The sequence below is a fragment of the Pogoniulus pusillus genome, chromosome 24 (genome assembly GCF_015220805.1).
Source record: "Pogoniulus pusillus isolate bPogPus1 chromosome 24, bPogPus1.pri, whole genome shotgun sequence".
Taxonomy (NCBI): Eukaryota; Metazoa; Chordata; class Aves; order Piciformes; family Lybiidae; genus Pogoniulus; species Pogoniulus pusillus.
In genome coordinates this window covers 7,712,013-7,727,723 of record NC_087287.1, presented here as the reverse complement: position 1 = coordinate 7,727,723, position 15,711 = coordinate 7,712,013, and the positions used below count along the sequence as shown (strand labels likewise).

The 15,711-nt window shown below is 51.7% G+C and overlaps 2 protein-coding genes across 5 annotated transcripts in view; one reads left to right on the top strand and one right to left on the bottom strand.

Moving 5' to 3' along the window:
* The first annotated feature begins 4,224 nt into the window (after positions 1-4,224).
* PHLDA2 (pleckstrin homology like domain family A member 2) lies at positions 4,225-5,730 on the top strand. The gene is made up of 2 exons (XM_064163223.1): positions 4,225-4,735; positions 5,290-5,730. Exon 1 carries the CDS (start codon positions 4,301-4,303, stop codon positions 4,697-4,699), a length of 399 nt encoding a protein of 132 aa, XP_064019293.1. The 5' UTR covers positions 4,225-4,300; the 3' UTR covers positions 4,700-4,735; positions 5,290-5,730.
* A 746-nt stretch (positions 5,731-6,476) lies between these two features.
* SLC22A18 (solute carrier family 22 member 18) overlaps positions 6,477-15,711 on the bottom strand; it is a 102,575-nt gene continuing 93,340 nt past the window's right edge. For 2 of the 4 annotated variants that reach the window (XM_064163214.1, XM_064163215.1), the window contains 2 exons: positions 12,232-12,352; positions 6,477-7,430 (listed from right to left, as the gene is read on the bottom strand). In XM_064163214.1, coding sequence (XP_064019284.1) covers positions 7,243-7,430; positions 12,232-12,352 — 309 coding nt within the window. In that variant the 3' untranslated portion in view covers positions 6,477-7,242. Of the gene's footprint in view, positions 7,431-9,310; positions 9,863-12,231; positions 12,353-15,711 lie in introns of those variants that run through there. The other 2 variants (XM_064163212.1, XM_064163213.1) reach the window with 1 other exon arrangement.

Genomic DNA, 15,711 nt, shown 5'->3' with positions numbered 1-15,711 from the left:
GCACAAATTTCCTAGGAAACCTGGGGGGTCACTTCACCAAGCTCTGGCTGTACATGCCTGTGGATACAGCTACGCCCTAATATAAACTAGGAGGGCTGCAATTTACAAAGCCAGACCATATGTTTCTCTGTTACTAATCGACTTCAGCTGGCAGGATGACAATGTCAACCCTGAAAATGAGCTTTTTTTTTTCCCCTATATATGTCATGTTTAAATCATTATAATAAAAGAAGTCCTACAGCTTGCTGCTGAAACACTGCTGCAAAATCAGGGGCCCTTCTCCAGGGACACACCCTCAGAGAGGAGATGCACATCTCTGGGATTACAGTACAACAATAGTAGTGAAAACATGAGGGCAATGGGAACACTGGTACTTTGGTGTGGCTGCTAGCTGTAGCATGAGCTCCTACATCCCTTGGGAGGGAGATGCCAGCTGCAGACCTCAGCATGCTAAATAAACTGCTATTTCCCACAGGACTGCCAGCAGTTCCTGCTGAAGGGTGCATGGTGGAAGCTACAGAGGAGGTAAATCTCCGGGCACATGGTGGAAGCTATCAGAGGAGGTAAATCTCCGGGCACATGGTGGAAGCTACAGAGGAGGTAAATCACCAAATCCCACTTCTTTGCATTTTTTTCTCTTGTGTGAGCCCTACCCATCCTCAGCTTTGACCTCAGCCCAGGGGCCCCTCCTGGCACTGCCTGCGTGGCTGCTGTGCTGTGTTACCATGACTCATGTAGCTACGGCAACCTGGTGTTGCCAGCAGCAGGGTACATGACACCTCAGGCTGCAAAACGATGATCAAATCCCTTCTCTGGAACAGACACTCATTTACATTCATATGTGCCATGGCAGAGCCAGTGACCCAGCCTGCAAAAGTTGGCACCAGCAGCCCATCCATCAAGGCTGAGTGTGGTCACCCCATCCCACACCCATCAAAACTCCCTATACGCAATGCACACACCTACATGTACAAGCATCCCCCCACAGCAAGCCAAGGCTCTTCTCTTCACCTAGGAGAGGGCTGAAGCCACACTTCCATGCCAAATTGCCACATAGGCTTTTAAAAATGCCCTTAGGACAACAGAAATTGCTTTGGGGTGAAGCAGAGGGTGGTACCAACATCCTGGTGAGCATGGTGAGAGAGACAGCCACATGGGATGAGGCTCCATCTAAACCATCTCAACTAAAGGCAGCAATAGGTTTCTCCCAGCTACCAGCCCCAGCTTGGACAGACACCAGCAGCCACCTAAATGGCAATCACCCATAGCTCCTTATTAGCTAAAACTGGGTTGTGGCCCTTAATTATCAAAGCCACCCACTACCTACATGTGCTTAAGCCACCCTGTGATGCTTGTCCCATGATTGTCCCAAGCTTTGATGCCAGGGTATGGTGCAGGGCTGCATCACATCTCTCATCCCTTCTCCTTGGGCACACTGGAGAAGAAATTATCACTTAGCTAATTAGCTCCTCACACAGGTTAGTAACACTACTTATAAAATAAGGCAAGATGCAGATAGGTTTCTTCTTCCAAACAAAGTTGGTGCTATGCAGTTGTAAGAGCAGTTACCAGCTACCACAGCATGCACTGGGACTGGTGCTATGCTACTCATTGGAGCAAATCTGACATGTTTCCCAGATCACATTTTTCTGGGCTCCTGGAAGCTCTGCTCTTCCTTGAGATCTATGGATGTGTTCCCATAGGATATTGTCCATGATTCTTTGGCTTTTATTGTTTACTTCAGGCTCAGTTAGAATCTCCCTTGCTTTAAGTAAATAGGCTTTAAAACCTGCTTTATGGATATTTTTTTTCCTCATGGTTACAATGCCAGAGATGTAAAATTATGGTACTTTAATGCCCTGGACTTTGCTGGTTTTTGAGGTTATCCACTTAAGCCCTTGCTGTGTAATAACATGGAGCCTTCTTACAGTGTACTTACATGGGAAATTGAGTTTCCAGTTCTGCAAGAACTTAACCTTTTCCTCTGCTTGGAGCAATTTTCCTCCATTTCCCCCTCCTCTCCTTTTTTTTCCCCCTTAATAATCTTTTATTTTTCTACATTTTGCTAGTTTAGCCAAGACTAAGAGCATCCCATTGTGGTGACAGCTAAGGGAGGCTTTGAATTTTTCAAAGTGATGGATAAAGGCATTAAAAACAAAGTATTAAAATCACAGAGATGAAAACAAAAGTGGAAAGAGACCAAGGCAGGTTGCTGACCCCACACCCACAGATGAGAGTTTCAGTTAAAAGCTAATTCAGGGGTTTTTTTAACTGGACCTTTTGAAGCAAGGTGTGCAGAGACATGCCAAATCCTGCAGCCTTTCCACACCGGGAGCCTTCCTCCAGATGTTCCTTGTATGCTCCTGACATGCTGTCTTGTTTTTCTCTTTTTGAAGTGGTGTCCCATTTCCTGTGCACAAAGACCATTCCCTGGTGTATTTTGGGAGCCCAATTAAAAAATATTGTAACGATTTCTGCTTAAGATCTAAACGCTGCTCCTGCCTGGCTCCAGCCCCTGGATTCTTATGGGACCTTTTAGGTAGGAACTTGTTTGACAGAGCAGATCTGGATTTGTCCAGAAAATGTAGATGTGCAAATGAACTGTCAGTCAGCCTGGGCTGTTCTCCATAATGAAGCAAATTACATCACCCTAAAAAGAGCCATATAGTATTGGCTTGCAGGGAAACGCATGCCAGGACACAGCTACACCTATGGCCTGTGGTTGCTGTCCCACCTTACAAGCTGTGAGGGTCAGTGTGGTCCTTCCAGAGCAGTCTCCAGCCCATCCCACCGTGAGAAGCTCAGCCAAACCATTCCCTGCTCCTTCATTGACCTGAGCATTGCACAGCACCCACCTTTGTTCCAGCCCTCCCCACAGACGTGCACGATGCTGTGAATTATCAAAGCCGAGCTGCAGGCTTCAGCACATAAGTGATTTGCAGCGGAAATGGGCTTGGCCACAGCTCTGGTTTGTTCCTGGGAATGGGCTGCTGACCCTGCTGAAGTCCCTGGGAGCACTGCCAAGCTCTTCAAAGGGGCCAGCCTTGCTTTGTACGCTTACCTCGGAGGCTTGGCTCGCAAACACCTACAGAGGTGTCGGTCATGCAAGAGAGATGATGGGGGGGGAACAGGCCTCGGAGTCTAAGTGATGCTGCACAAAGTATGTAGCTGGGCAAATAGTTCTTTGGAACCAGCATGAATAAGTTCATTAAGCACAGCCCTGCCCTTGGCTGCAGATCAAGGCAACGGTGAGGCAGCTGGCTCAGCCTTGTGTCAACTATCGTAAAAGGGTGACAAAATGAATGGGGTGAGAGGAAGGGACTGCAGGCTTGCACGTGCTTCTTAAGTGCCCCCTCCAACTGCCACAGCCTGTATGGATTGCCCTGTGTCACTGAGCACTGGGCAGGCTCTCATGAACTGCAGTGCCTTTCCTGAGAGGAGGCAGTGGGCTGGAGGGAGAAAAAGGGATTAAATCCAGTGATTACAGGAGACGATTAAAAAAGGTAAGTGGGACTAACGTTAATGCAGAACTGGAATGCCCTGAGGAAAGGACACAGGAAGGGTCGAAGGTGCTGGTGCAGGACGGACTGGATGTAGGGCCTCAAATGAAGCTGGTGAGCTTACCTACATTCTGGATGAGCCTCCTCGGGTGACCAGGGGCTAGGGCTCTAACGAGATGCTCATGGCAGATGGCAGTGGCCCACTACAGATGGGGCTTAGGTTTCTCTGTGCTAGATGGAGATGGTGTCAGTGAAGACCCAATGTGGCAGAGATGTCCACGACCACTGTTTTGGGAGCAGCATGTATCCCATTGTGGACCTGAAAAAAGTCCTCAGAAGGGCATCAGGTCACAGTGGTGCCATCCTTACTGGGGGGGTGGGGGAAACTATCCCTGTTGGACAGAGGAAACACGCAAGAATGGGTGCCCAGTTGGTGCTCCTCAGGAGGTGGCCGCTGTCTCTCTGCCCATGGCTGCAGCAGAGCTGGGAACCGTGCAGGAGGCGGGGCAGCACCCATCACCCTCCTCCCCTTCGCTCCCGGAGGACACCCCAGGACCCCACCTCCCCACAGTAGCACATCCCCGGGGGCCGGGGCGGGGAGCGCGGCGCGGGGGGCGGGCGGAAGGCGGGGCGGCTCGGGGGCGGCGGGCCGGGCTCCCCGGGGGAGGCACCGGAAGGCGTCCGGCGCTGATTCATTGCAATAAATTGTTCCCGGCGCGGTGAGGCTCGGTCATCGCCTCCCGAGCAGGAGCGGGAGCGGGAGCCGGACCAGGAGTCAGAGTCGCAGCCGGGGAGGGAGGATGAAGATGCAAGCCGAGGTGATCCGCGAAGGCGAGCTGGAGAAGCGGAGCGACAGCCTTTTCCAGCTGTGGAAGAAGAAGCTGGTGGTGCTGACCAAGGACAGCCTCAGCCTTTTCCCCGACGGGCATAAGCGAGCCAAGGGCAAGGAGCTGGGCTTCGGCTCCATCCTAAAGGTGGACTGCGTGGAGCGCACGGGCAAGTACATCTACTTCACCATCGTCACCAAGGACCGCAAGGAGATTGACTTTCGGTGCCCGGACCAGAGCTGCTGGAACGCCTCCATCACCATGGCCCTCATCGACTTCCAGAACAAACGGGCAATCCAGGACTTCAAGAGTCGCCAGGAGCTGGAGCAGGCAGCGGGGGCCCAAGAGCGGCGGCTGGCCCGGGCACCCTGAGCCGCCCCCAGCCCGGCCCGGCCCGGCCTGGCCCAGGTGAGCCCCGCCGCTGCTTTGCGCTCCCCGCACCCTCGCCTCGCCTTATTCCTCATTCTTTTGCCATTATTTTTCACCCCCCCCACTCCCTCCTACTTTCACAAACTGGACGGGGGCTGGAGTTCCCCCCGCACCGCTCCCCCCCGGGTTGTGTCCGGTGACCCCTGCGCCCATCTCTGCTGTGTGTGCCCCTCCCCTCCGGCTTGCTGGGGTGCCCAGACGCACCTCGAAATCGGGCCAGGCTGCCCTCCAGCTTCAGCACGGGCTTCTGGGGCTCGCTCCCCCTTCCCTGTGCCTCGCTAGGAATTCCTGGTGGGAGCCAGGCTCACACCAGGCGCTGAGAGGTCCGGCTGTTGGGAGGAAGATAAGAAACGGCACTTTCTTACAGAATTTGCTTGAAATATCAGAGGGGGGGAAAAAAAAGCTGAACACTTACCTTGGCTTTAATCCTCCCCCACCCCCCTCGTCTTTTTACTCCCCCCCTCCCCCTCCCCTCTCCCCCCCGCCTGCTCTCTTGTTCCTTTAACTAACCTGCTTTCTCTTGCTGCCTTTAGAGCATGCCACTGGATGATAAACCACATCTTGGTCTTGGACTGAAATGGGACAGGGTACCAATGAAGGAAAGCGAAGAAGAGAGCTGGAAGCAGCTTGGTTTTCTCCAAGCTCGTTGAGGCTGCAGAGCAAAGAGCCTTGAGCTTTGCCTGAGATGCATTTAAAGACAAACCAAAGACTTTCATAAAGGACTTGTAGGCGAAGAAGCGCCCACGTGCCTGGGACGGCACCGCTTCGCCGACCATTACCTTCTATTTATGAGCTGCGAGGAAGATCCCACACTGACTGGTGGTGTTAAACACGGTTTAAATTATTTGTAGTATCTATATTTGTATTTATTTTGAGGAATGTCTTTCAGCAGTTACTGGTCTTAATATTGCTTTTGCATTAATAATGTCCATTCCAAATAAATGACTTGAAATGTTCCGTTTTTTATCACTGTACTCTGGACTGCAGTAACTTTTGTTGGCGCAGGTTTGTGGAGCGGGCAGTGGTGTAAGTGGCTTAAAGTGGGTAAGCTCAGCTTTTTGGTGGCCTGTATTTGGGCAGTGGGAGGTGGAGAAAGCCAAGATAACTGATTTGGGTTTGACCTTGTATCTCAGCCAGGGAGGGAAATCGTGTTGAGGTCCAGTTCTGGTCAGAAGTGGAAATAAGAGAGCCTACCACAGCTTGGGTAGGTGCTGCTTTTGAAGTGCTTTCCCATATAATCGAGTCATGGCAGCTACAGCAGGCACAAGAGCACCCTGCAACAGTAAAATGCTGCTGTTTGCTAACATCCTGTATCCTTCCCCCAGCCCCTGTAGCTTAGTGCTCTGCTAAGGCAGATTCTTGATTTCAGCCTATCGCTGTGCTGGTGCTCCATGGGATCTCTGTGTGGCATCGCAGCAAGCTGAACTCCTCACGCTCTCCTCTTCCTCTGCAGTCTCTAGCCAAAGTTAAATTTCCACAGGCTAACTGGGAAGATGAATGGAGATGGTCTTTTTTTTTCCTGTAGCGCTTGGACCAAGAAGCTTGGAGAAAAATGAAGCCTTTTTTTTTTCGATAGAAGTGCTGATGTTTGATCTTGGGCGGCTTAATTATCACTGAGTAGCTTGAGCTTCCTCAAGAGCATGTGTCTCAGCTCTGGCAGTCAGGACTATGAGCTTAGCAGGCAAAGTACTCACTGCTTACGCTCCAGATGTGGCAATTGTGATCACGCAATTTCCCCCTCCCAATATCAGTGCAACTCTTGCAGGAGACTTTGTACTAGAGGAAGTTGCTAAGTAGGTAATTGCATGTAGTGTGTAGTAAAAGCAAGAGTGACTTAGCAGAGGGAAATGCAAGAAAATCTGAAAGGAAGGTTGGCCCCATTTCTGCAAGCAGCAGGGAGAGGCTGGCATTGCAGCGTGCTACATGGGGGCTCTGCATCCTCCCTGCACGCCGCTGGCAGCTGCAGGGCCACCGGCTGTGCTCATGCAGAGGCAGGGCTGTGCATGATCGAGCCGGGGATGTAGTAAAGCTCTGGCCACAATCCCCTTCTAGCACAAGAATGGCAGAGGTGCATTTAAGGCAGCAAAATGACATTCCAAAGCAGATGTGTTTTACTCCAATTTTCCTTGGTATTGTTGCAGGAGATGTGGGTGAAATAAAAGGCCAAACCGGAGCAGAGGCCTAATCCCCTTGATTTCAGTGAATCCAAACAGGAATGCTGGCAGCTGAGGAGCTGGAGGTATGGCCTATAATGACAGCCACTGCTGCAGGGGGAACTGGATAGCTCTTGGGGTCCCATGCCACCAGTTGCTCCAACAGAGCTCCAAGACTTCAGCAAAGCCATCTGTCCCTTACTCTAGATGCAAAGGTTGCCGAAATGCAAGGTATCATCCAAGTGGTTTTATTCCACAGTTATGGAATCAAATAAGACTCATTAACATCTTTCTATCTTGGAAAAAGTAAGAGGTTACTCTCTTGCAATCATATTATTGGCTTTTTGTCTCATCCAGCGGGATTTTACTTTTTAAGAGGTAAACAAACAAACCAACATTAACAATTAGCTGTAAATAGCCAAAGGAGGAGACTCCAAACTCTTTGTATAAAACTCCACCGATGGTGGGGCCAACAGTCCGGGTCAAGGGATGCACTGAGGCACAGATTCCAAGCATGGTACCTGAGAGAGATGGCAGAGACATGCAGATATTAAGGTGAAAGCCAGTCTTGGGATGGAGAAGAGGAGAAGGCCGTATGAAATCCCTTTTCTTCCTGATGGTGTTCCTCTGCAGTAGTAGCAAATCACTGCAAATAATCTCTTGGATTAATTTCTAGGCATCTAATTAGGGTCTGTTAAGGCTAGGGACCCCTGGAGGCATGGGGACTAGTTTCCAGCATGAGCAAGCTCAGCTCTTCACTGAGCATCCCAGACGACCGTAACACTGCCGAAAGGCAAACTTGTGCTCACCGCTGCCTTCACCAGGGGCCAAGGATGCCTTCGGCCCCAGAAGATGCTTCTGAACATCGCACTTAGCAGGGCTGGTAACTACTGCATGGGGTAAGGGCTGGTGAGGCAATTTCTAGGGACATGCTTGAGACTTCCAAGCAACCCACACAGATTCTGCCAATATCATAATTACACAGGAGGGCCCCGTTCCACCCAAGATGGCAGTGCCGTTCTGTTCTCTAGTGTGGCACAGAGGAACAGCTCTTGAGGGCTTAGCAGGAGTGAGAGGCCTAGGTCTAACTAGGTCTTTAAGAATAACTAACTAAAACCACAGATAAAGCCTGAATCCCCCCTTGAGCTACCCCCTCCCTTTGCAAAAAGAACGGATATTTCAATTTGGATGGAAATGTGAGCCCTTCACCTGGTCGGGCCGGTTCCCCCTCCAGCAGCTCTCCCATTTGCATCACTAACAGGAACCTGGTGGATGGGGAAGCACCTAGAGTTTGCCATAGGCATTTCTTTTTCTTCCATGTGCAGGGAGCTGGCCAGGATGTCCCACAGGACACAAAACTGGTCCTCACTCATCCAGCATGCTTTTTACCCTGCACTCTTCATGCAGGACAGTTGTCATGCTCAGGCCAGCAGAAATACCTGTCCAGGCAGAAAAATCATTATCCCCCAACACTGGGAGAAAGGGCGAGCTGGCAGGGTATAGAGGAAGCTTGTGCTGTGCTCTGAAATGATGTTTGTGCATTCCTTTTGTTTCAGCATCACTCCTCTTATTTGGGCTGTTGGCATCAATCTTCTACCAAGAGAGGTGCTGATGCTTTGTAGCCGCACAAGGCCAGCAGCATCTGAGAAGGATGCTGTCCCGTGTGCGTGAAGACGGGAGCCGTAGCCATGGGGAAATGATGCCCAGCTCCCTGAGAGAAGAGGCAGCCAGGTGCTCCTGTAACGCCAGGCAGCGACTGCTGGGCTTTTTATCAGCATGCTTAAAATACTTGTGCAATGAGCCCCGGCCGAGGGCGTAGCCATGCAGAGAGGGAAATCTCCCGGGAAGCGCTGCTGAGCGCTCCTCCCGCGCATGGGAACACAAAGGCGATGGGTGGGACCTCGCCTTGACCCTTTGCCAATGGGAACCATCCCACAACCACCAAACTTTCTGGGCAGGTTTTGCAATTATTTTTTTCCCTCTAGGTATTTGAATTAAACTAATTACTACGTACCACTGCCAAGCTGGCTTTTATGGTTGAGGAGGCACTTCCCCCCCTCCCCGTTCCTTTCCTTCTTTCTTTCTTTTTTTTTAATGAGCAGAAATCTCTGCTCCTGAAAGGCCAGGCTCTCCCTCTGCACTTCCCCAACATGTTGCCCAGAATGATAATTTCTGTCTGATGGGCTTAAATTAGATCCCTCGTGTCAGACGCCCTCGAGCTTTGGGACGTTGTAAATCCCAGCTCTGCAGTGTGGCCCTAGCTTTGTTGCAGAGCTGCACATGTGATGGATCTCATGTAAGGCAAGGCCTTAAGTCACCATGTCAGCAGAAAAAAATCCCTGCATCACTTTGTGCAGCTCTGCCAACACACATGCTCACCTTCTTCATCACAGCTTCCCCCCTTTCTGCACTTTCCCTGCCCTATTTTTCCTCCCTCCCCAGTTTTTTATCCCTTTTCTCATACCTAGCACACCTTGCTCCAGCAGGAAGCCCATCCTCCCCTCCTGCAGGTTTCAGGGTCGGGTGCCAGGAGCTCCCCAAGTTGGGAGGCTCTGTCCCTCCTCCCACCCTGTGCTGTGCTGGGTGCCCTGGCTTGTTCTCCTTTCTAGCTCACAGCCTGTTACACGTTCAGATGGTGGTGCTGGCCCAGATCAGCCACACATCTGTGGGGCAATTGTGGGGCCTGATTTAATGATTATATCATCCAGCAAAGACTGAGCAGAGCTGGGGGGTTCCATGCACCAAGCCCTGCCTGGCTGCAAGTTCTCCTCCAAGGTTTTGTGCTCGGATGTGCTCTGAGCAGAAACAAGACTTCCATTCTCGGGGAAGGAGCCGGGCTGACAAGAGATGCTTGTGCAGATGCAAGTCTCTGTGGGGTCGGGGCTATCCTCCCACCAGCTCACGCCCCCGGCTGAGCAGCACGTGCACATGGAACAGAATTTTCCCTTCCTGCCTTTGAAGATGAGGGAAAAGAAAAATCAAAGGGAAAGGAATGAAATCATTTCCGCTATCTCAGATGCAGTGCAAAGCCCCAGCCACAAGCAAAGAGCAAGAGGCAAATCCATTAGCCTCAGCAGGCTCGGTCCTGAGAGCAGGATGGTGGGTGGAAGGGATGGTGTCCTCCTGTGTCCCACTGGTCCCTATTTAAAAGGCACAGATGGGTGACTCAGTCTCTAGCAAGGGCGGACAGGTTATTCCCCTGCAACACCCCATCCTTTCCAGCCCTGAGATGAGATGGACACCTGAGCTCTGCCCAACCTCCAGCTCCTCAGAAAGCTTCTCTCTGGCCCGAAGGACAAGCTCCGTGGGCTTTACTGGTCCCAGGATGGCAAAAGACAGCAGCAGGGCTCAAAAGCAGTGTTTCCAAAGGCAAATCCTCAATGTGTGCCTTCCTTGCACTAACTACAAGCTGTTGCAAGTTAGCTCTCAGGTCTCTGGCGCAGGGGTAGAGAGGCTCTTTCATAAAGGCAGATTTCCATGCTCTCAGAGAGGTGAGCATTTCTCATGTGCACCAAACGTTCTCCTGCAGAGCCTGTCTCGGGCCGGCATAGGAAGAAGCAGCCTTTTAGCTGCTGTAGGGGTGGAGCAGCCTCTGTGGGTGCCACCCACGGCCAGAGCCGATGGCAGGCACTCGAATAGCCGCGTTCCCCCGCACGACACCCACGCTGCCACTGGCACAGCTGCTGCGGGAGGCAGCTCGCCTGCTCTGCAGCGTCAGGCATTCCTGCCTTCACCCCGGCCCGGCTGCATCCCTAACAACGCAAACCCGGCAGATGCCTTTGCCCTCAGAAACGGTGCAAGGTAAAGGCACAGTTTGAAAGGCGAGGGCCAGGGAGGCATGACAGAGACAAGGTTTTCTCCCTAGGGTCACGATCCTCTGTGCCAGCAGGCCCAGCAGTTTGTAGCAGCACTTGGCATGGCATCAGCCTGGGATGGACGGGCAGCATAAAGCCCTGGACAGCCCATGGCTCCTTCAATGTTCTGTGATTCCTTCCTGACCATCTGCACCACCCCATGGGCTGTCTTTGTCCGGCCCTCCCTTCCTACCCTGCCATATGGGATCTGTCCATGCCACAGAGGCGCAGGCTGACCTCACAGCATACGCAAGCAGGGAGCAACTAAATGCCTTTTCCTCTCTGACCCAAGCTTGCCTCCAGGCTTTAGAAGCCAAGCAATGCTCCGTCTTTCCTCACAAAGCCCCTTTTAGAAGAGCCTGGATGAATTCCAGCTTGGCTGTACATCCCAAAGCCACTTGGTGCCCTTCCTCCCCCCCCCGTCTCTCCCTCTTTGCATGAACATTGCTCCAACTCATGAAACAGCAAAATTTTCTTCCTTGGCTGAGAGGCTGAGACATAGCCAGTTCTCACCTCCCAGGAAATAAATGATTTTCCCAGGTAGAAGTCTCACCACTCAGAAATCACAGGCTCCTATCATTTGTAGGAGATGAGGTGGTCAGCTCTACAAATAAACTTCTGAAGTGACATTTAGAAAAGCTCTTCATTGCAAAGTGCTTTATAAACTTCAGCAATGGGCTGTGCAAATTATAACTCCCATTCTTGGTAGGGTCTGGGCCAAGCTGTCTGCTCAGATGGCTGCTAGGGAAGATAGAGGGCATAGGCTGCCATCTCAGAAAGACTGGCCTAAAGCACAGAGACTATGTGGTGAATGCAGCTTGGGGCACAAAGCCTGAGAGAACTTGAGCAAAAAGCACCAAACCAGGCTAACCCAGCTCTGTCTCAGGACGATCTTAGCCAGGCTCCCATGACAATAATGTCACCATATTTCCTTCACCAACAGAACTGAAACCTCAGGGATAAAGATTCATGCACCTGCCCCTGCATTTCAACCACCTCACGCAGAGAAATGCAGTAGTTTTGACTGAAACATGGCCAAAACATAACGAGGGGGACAATTCTTGCCTCAGACAAAACAGGGCAATCCAGAATACCCTCCTGACGTGCTCTAAGTTAAAAGGTGAGCACAGGCAGCTCTCAGTCACCAGCATGGTGGAAAAGCAGCCTTTATAAGAACATGTCTTGGCTTCCAATGGGAAGGAGAGTTTGGGAGAGCCCTCCTGTACTCTGCCCACTTCTATGGATGCCAGCAGGTGGCACGGGATCAGGAGCATTGAACTGTAGGATGTTTGCTCAGTGTTGTTCAAGCTCATCCTGCATTCATCTGCTCTACTGACACTCATCACACACAACTGCCAAGCCAGACATCCATGTGTCCCAGCCCTTGACAGCAGTGACACGAGCTGGGAAGCACCTGACGGGCCCAAAACCCAGAAAAGAGTGGTCTGCTTGCTTTGATGGTTCTTACCAGTGTCAGAGGAGGGGACAGCCTTGGTAAGGATGCTGTCAGTGATGGTGGCAAGCATGCTGAAGGCAAACATCAGTGGAACTGCAATGATGCAGTAGTGCCACACGGTCCTCATCAGGGCCTAAGGAACAGGACACAAGAGACCACAGATCAAGAAGAAAGCACAAGTGGTGATTTCGTGGTTAGAGACAACCTAGAAGAACATCATGAGTCAAACCTGAGACTTAGGTAAATTGTGGGAGCCACAAATGAACCCTGATGGTGTGGCTTTGGCCATCACAGGGTGTTCCATAGCCCACCATTTGTCTGCAGGGAATTATTCCAAGCATGCAGAGCGAGTAGCAAACGATACCCAACAATCCAGCAGCACGTTTCTGTGGCACTGCTGTGGGTATTTTTAGTGTCTGGGAATTAGTGATGTCCCCGCACCCTTCCTCCTGTCTTCTGTCTCTTGTCCAACTCCTGAGGAAACGTCGAACAGCAGATGCATGTGGTGTACTTCAGGAAGCCTCCATTACTTATACAAAACAGCCTAGAGAAGGCATTTCAGTTCATTAGCATAAATAATTAAAACTAAACTGAGCCTGTCAAAATAAATGAGCACCGGTGCCTTATGTAACACTGTACCTTTGGGATCTGTAATCCTGTTCTGCTGCCTCCTTGCTAATAAATTCACCAAATTCAGTAATCTGGAATAGGTCTCCTGGCCATAAGTGCACATTAGCGAGCATAATTAGGAAGAGTAATGATTCTGTTATTGCACATGTTCTTAGTGGAGACATCCCTGCAGCTGTTTAATAGAGAAACAAAAGCAGCGAGGCTCCCTGAGCCGTGGGGCTAGAGCAGCTCTCGGCTCATTCGCAAGCCCTGCTGGTCAAATGAATGGGTGTCTCTGGGGCATGGAAAGGAAATTCCCCCTTTCTTGCAAGCCTCCTGCCCTCACCCATGTCTCAAGGTGTGTTATTGCGGCTGGAAAACATTTCTGTCACTGGTTTAGCCAGAAGTTTCATTCTCTGGAGTCCTCTCTTCTAAGGTCTGGTCCCTGCCTCTTGGCTACAGAAGATGGAGAAGCCCAGAGACATTGCTTGCTAATGACTTGGAAATGTTGAGGTTTATTCCTAGTTTCCCTCTAGAGTCACACACAGCAGGATTTCTCTCCTCGAAGGGACTCTTTGCCTACGTTTTGGTTACGATCTAGGCACTTCTGATTAAGGAACCAGAGAACAAAGACAGAGGAACGGAGGAACTCAGACGGAGGGAGAATAATTCCTTGCTAGGGCAAATGTCATTGCGGGACAACATTGCAGAGCTCATAGGAAAAACCAGCTTTAACCCCCCTGCTCTGTGCACATTCCCCCAAGGGCTGAAGCCAGTGGGCAAAGAGCAGAGCCAGGTCTGTGCCTTCTGTAAAACCAGCGGAAACAGCTCCTCACTTCCCTGGGACTCAGAAAGGACAGAGACAGGCAAAGCTGGGTCCCTGCTGCTCCTCAGCCGCTGGGCAAGTAGCAGCCTTTTGGACCTGAGCAGATCTGAAGGCACTTTCAGAGGAGGGAGGAAGAAACAGGAGTTTCGGCAGGCAGTCCCAGCGAGCAGGCGCTTGGAGAAGGCAGCGGCAGGGCAGGATGAGGCATGGCTGTGCCTTCAGACAAAGAGAACTTCCCCGTCGCAGCTGCCAAGCCCTCCTACGCCCCTGCCCACGCACTCCCGGCTTCCATCTGCAGATCAGACACTGGGCCTCCCTCCTTCTCCTTCTCCAGGTGTTGCTGCCGAGCTCCCAGCCCACCCTTTCTCCTCTCCATCTGCTCATGGCTGGGAACATTCTGCAGCCCCTTCCCAGCTGCACTGCCGCCTGCCGCTGGTGCCAGCCTTCCGAAACAGCCCCAGCCCACCGCTGGCACTGCGAGGGTGGGTCTGGAGTGGCTTTCATTAACAGCTAGTGTTTCTCCTCACTTCCACTCTTTCTGAGGAGGGGATCTGCTTCGCCTGGAGGCCAGATGCAGCAAGGGCACAGCGGGCAGGAGGCTCCTCTAGGGAAGGCTGTGGAGGATTAGAAGCTCCCCGCAGCAGTCTCAGGGCCTGCCGCCGTGGCAGCACATGTCCCACCGGCACGGAAAGCCAGCCCAGAAGCGGATGTGTTCTGGGCAGCTGCTCGAACAGAGAGCTTTTGAACGAGGCTTCCCCGGCAAAGAGCACTGCAGCTGTGTCTGCCTATGAATAGTTCTCCTGGGAAGTCATTGCTGACCCTTGTCCCCAGGCCCGTGCCGTCAGGATGTCCACAGCCCTCCAGGCTTGGTGTAATTACCAACGCTGAGATGATTTCCCTTCCCATCTCCAGTCGATGGCAGCCTCCTCGTGCTGACGTACTAGCTGCTGCCAGCCGTGCCACCCTGCGTGCCTGTCCATCACCACTGAGGTTCCCTCTTCTACTTCCATACACTTCCAGCTTTCCCTTTCAGTAAGACCTCAACCCACAAAAGCCATTTATTCCATGCTGCCGCTCTGCCTAGTTCCTATGAGACCAGCATGGAAAGCTGGTCTCAGTAACACTCTGCCCTTCACTAGGCTGGGGGAACTCAGATCTCCAGCTGAGCTAGGTCTACCTTACTAGGTATTTAAGAGTCAATGTCAGGCTACTTAGAGAGTCAATGTCAGGTTAATGACTGAACTTGATGTTAAAGGTCTTTTCCAATCTCATAAATCCTGTGATTCTGTGCTCCCACATGATTTCTCCCAACTATGGGCAAAAAGCAGGGGTGAGGTATTCAAAACTCTTCTTGAGCCATGCTCAGAAGCACCAAGTCCTGTGAGATACTCTGTGCTAAGGAGTGCATTGATGCCAGCCAAAGCCATGTGACATCAGCTAGTATCCTACCACCTGACAGCATCTCCGTGAGCCACTAAATCTCAGGGAAGAGGACCATGCACCACCTTGCAGAGACAATCCTTTGTCTCAACCATCCTCCCTTCCTAGCCTCCCACCAGACACATAATTAGCCTCATCTAAGTTGAGGTGTGTAGGTGCCTCATCTCATCTGTGTAGCTGAGAACCACGAGTCTCAATACCCTCCAGGATTTGGCCCCGACCTCCCTGTGGCTGTGGTGAGGTTGTGGGAACAACATCCATCCTACCCACACTGGTGGGAGCAGAGGTGCCCTGGCAGCAAGGCTTGAGGCCAAGTCCTGCAGGGAATGTTGAAAGGCTGATGCAGTTCACCATCCTTCGGGCCCAACTCGCTGGCAGAGACCAGCGTGTACCCTTCTTGCATGCCCATAGCCTGGGCAGAGCTATTGGTTTCCCTGAAGGTGGCTTATCTGGGCAAACACAATTACACCAGCAGAGCTGCCTACGTCAACTGGGCTTTCCAATTACCACTGGAGATTGGCATCAACCTTCGCCCAGGCAGACGCAGCCAGCGGTGGGTAGCATCACTTCACCCGAAACGGAGCAACACAATCACTGCCTTCTTATCTCCTTCCCCA

Coding starts and splice junctions, on each gene's coding strand:
- PHLDA2 (XM_064163223.1), top strand. CDS start 4,301: ATGAAGATGCAAGCCGAGGTGATCCGCGAAGGCGAGCTGGAGAAGCGG.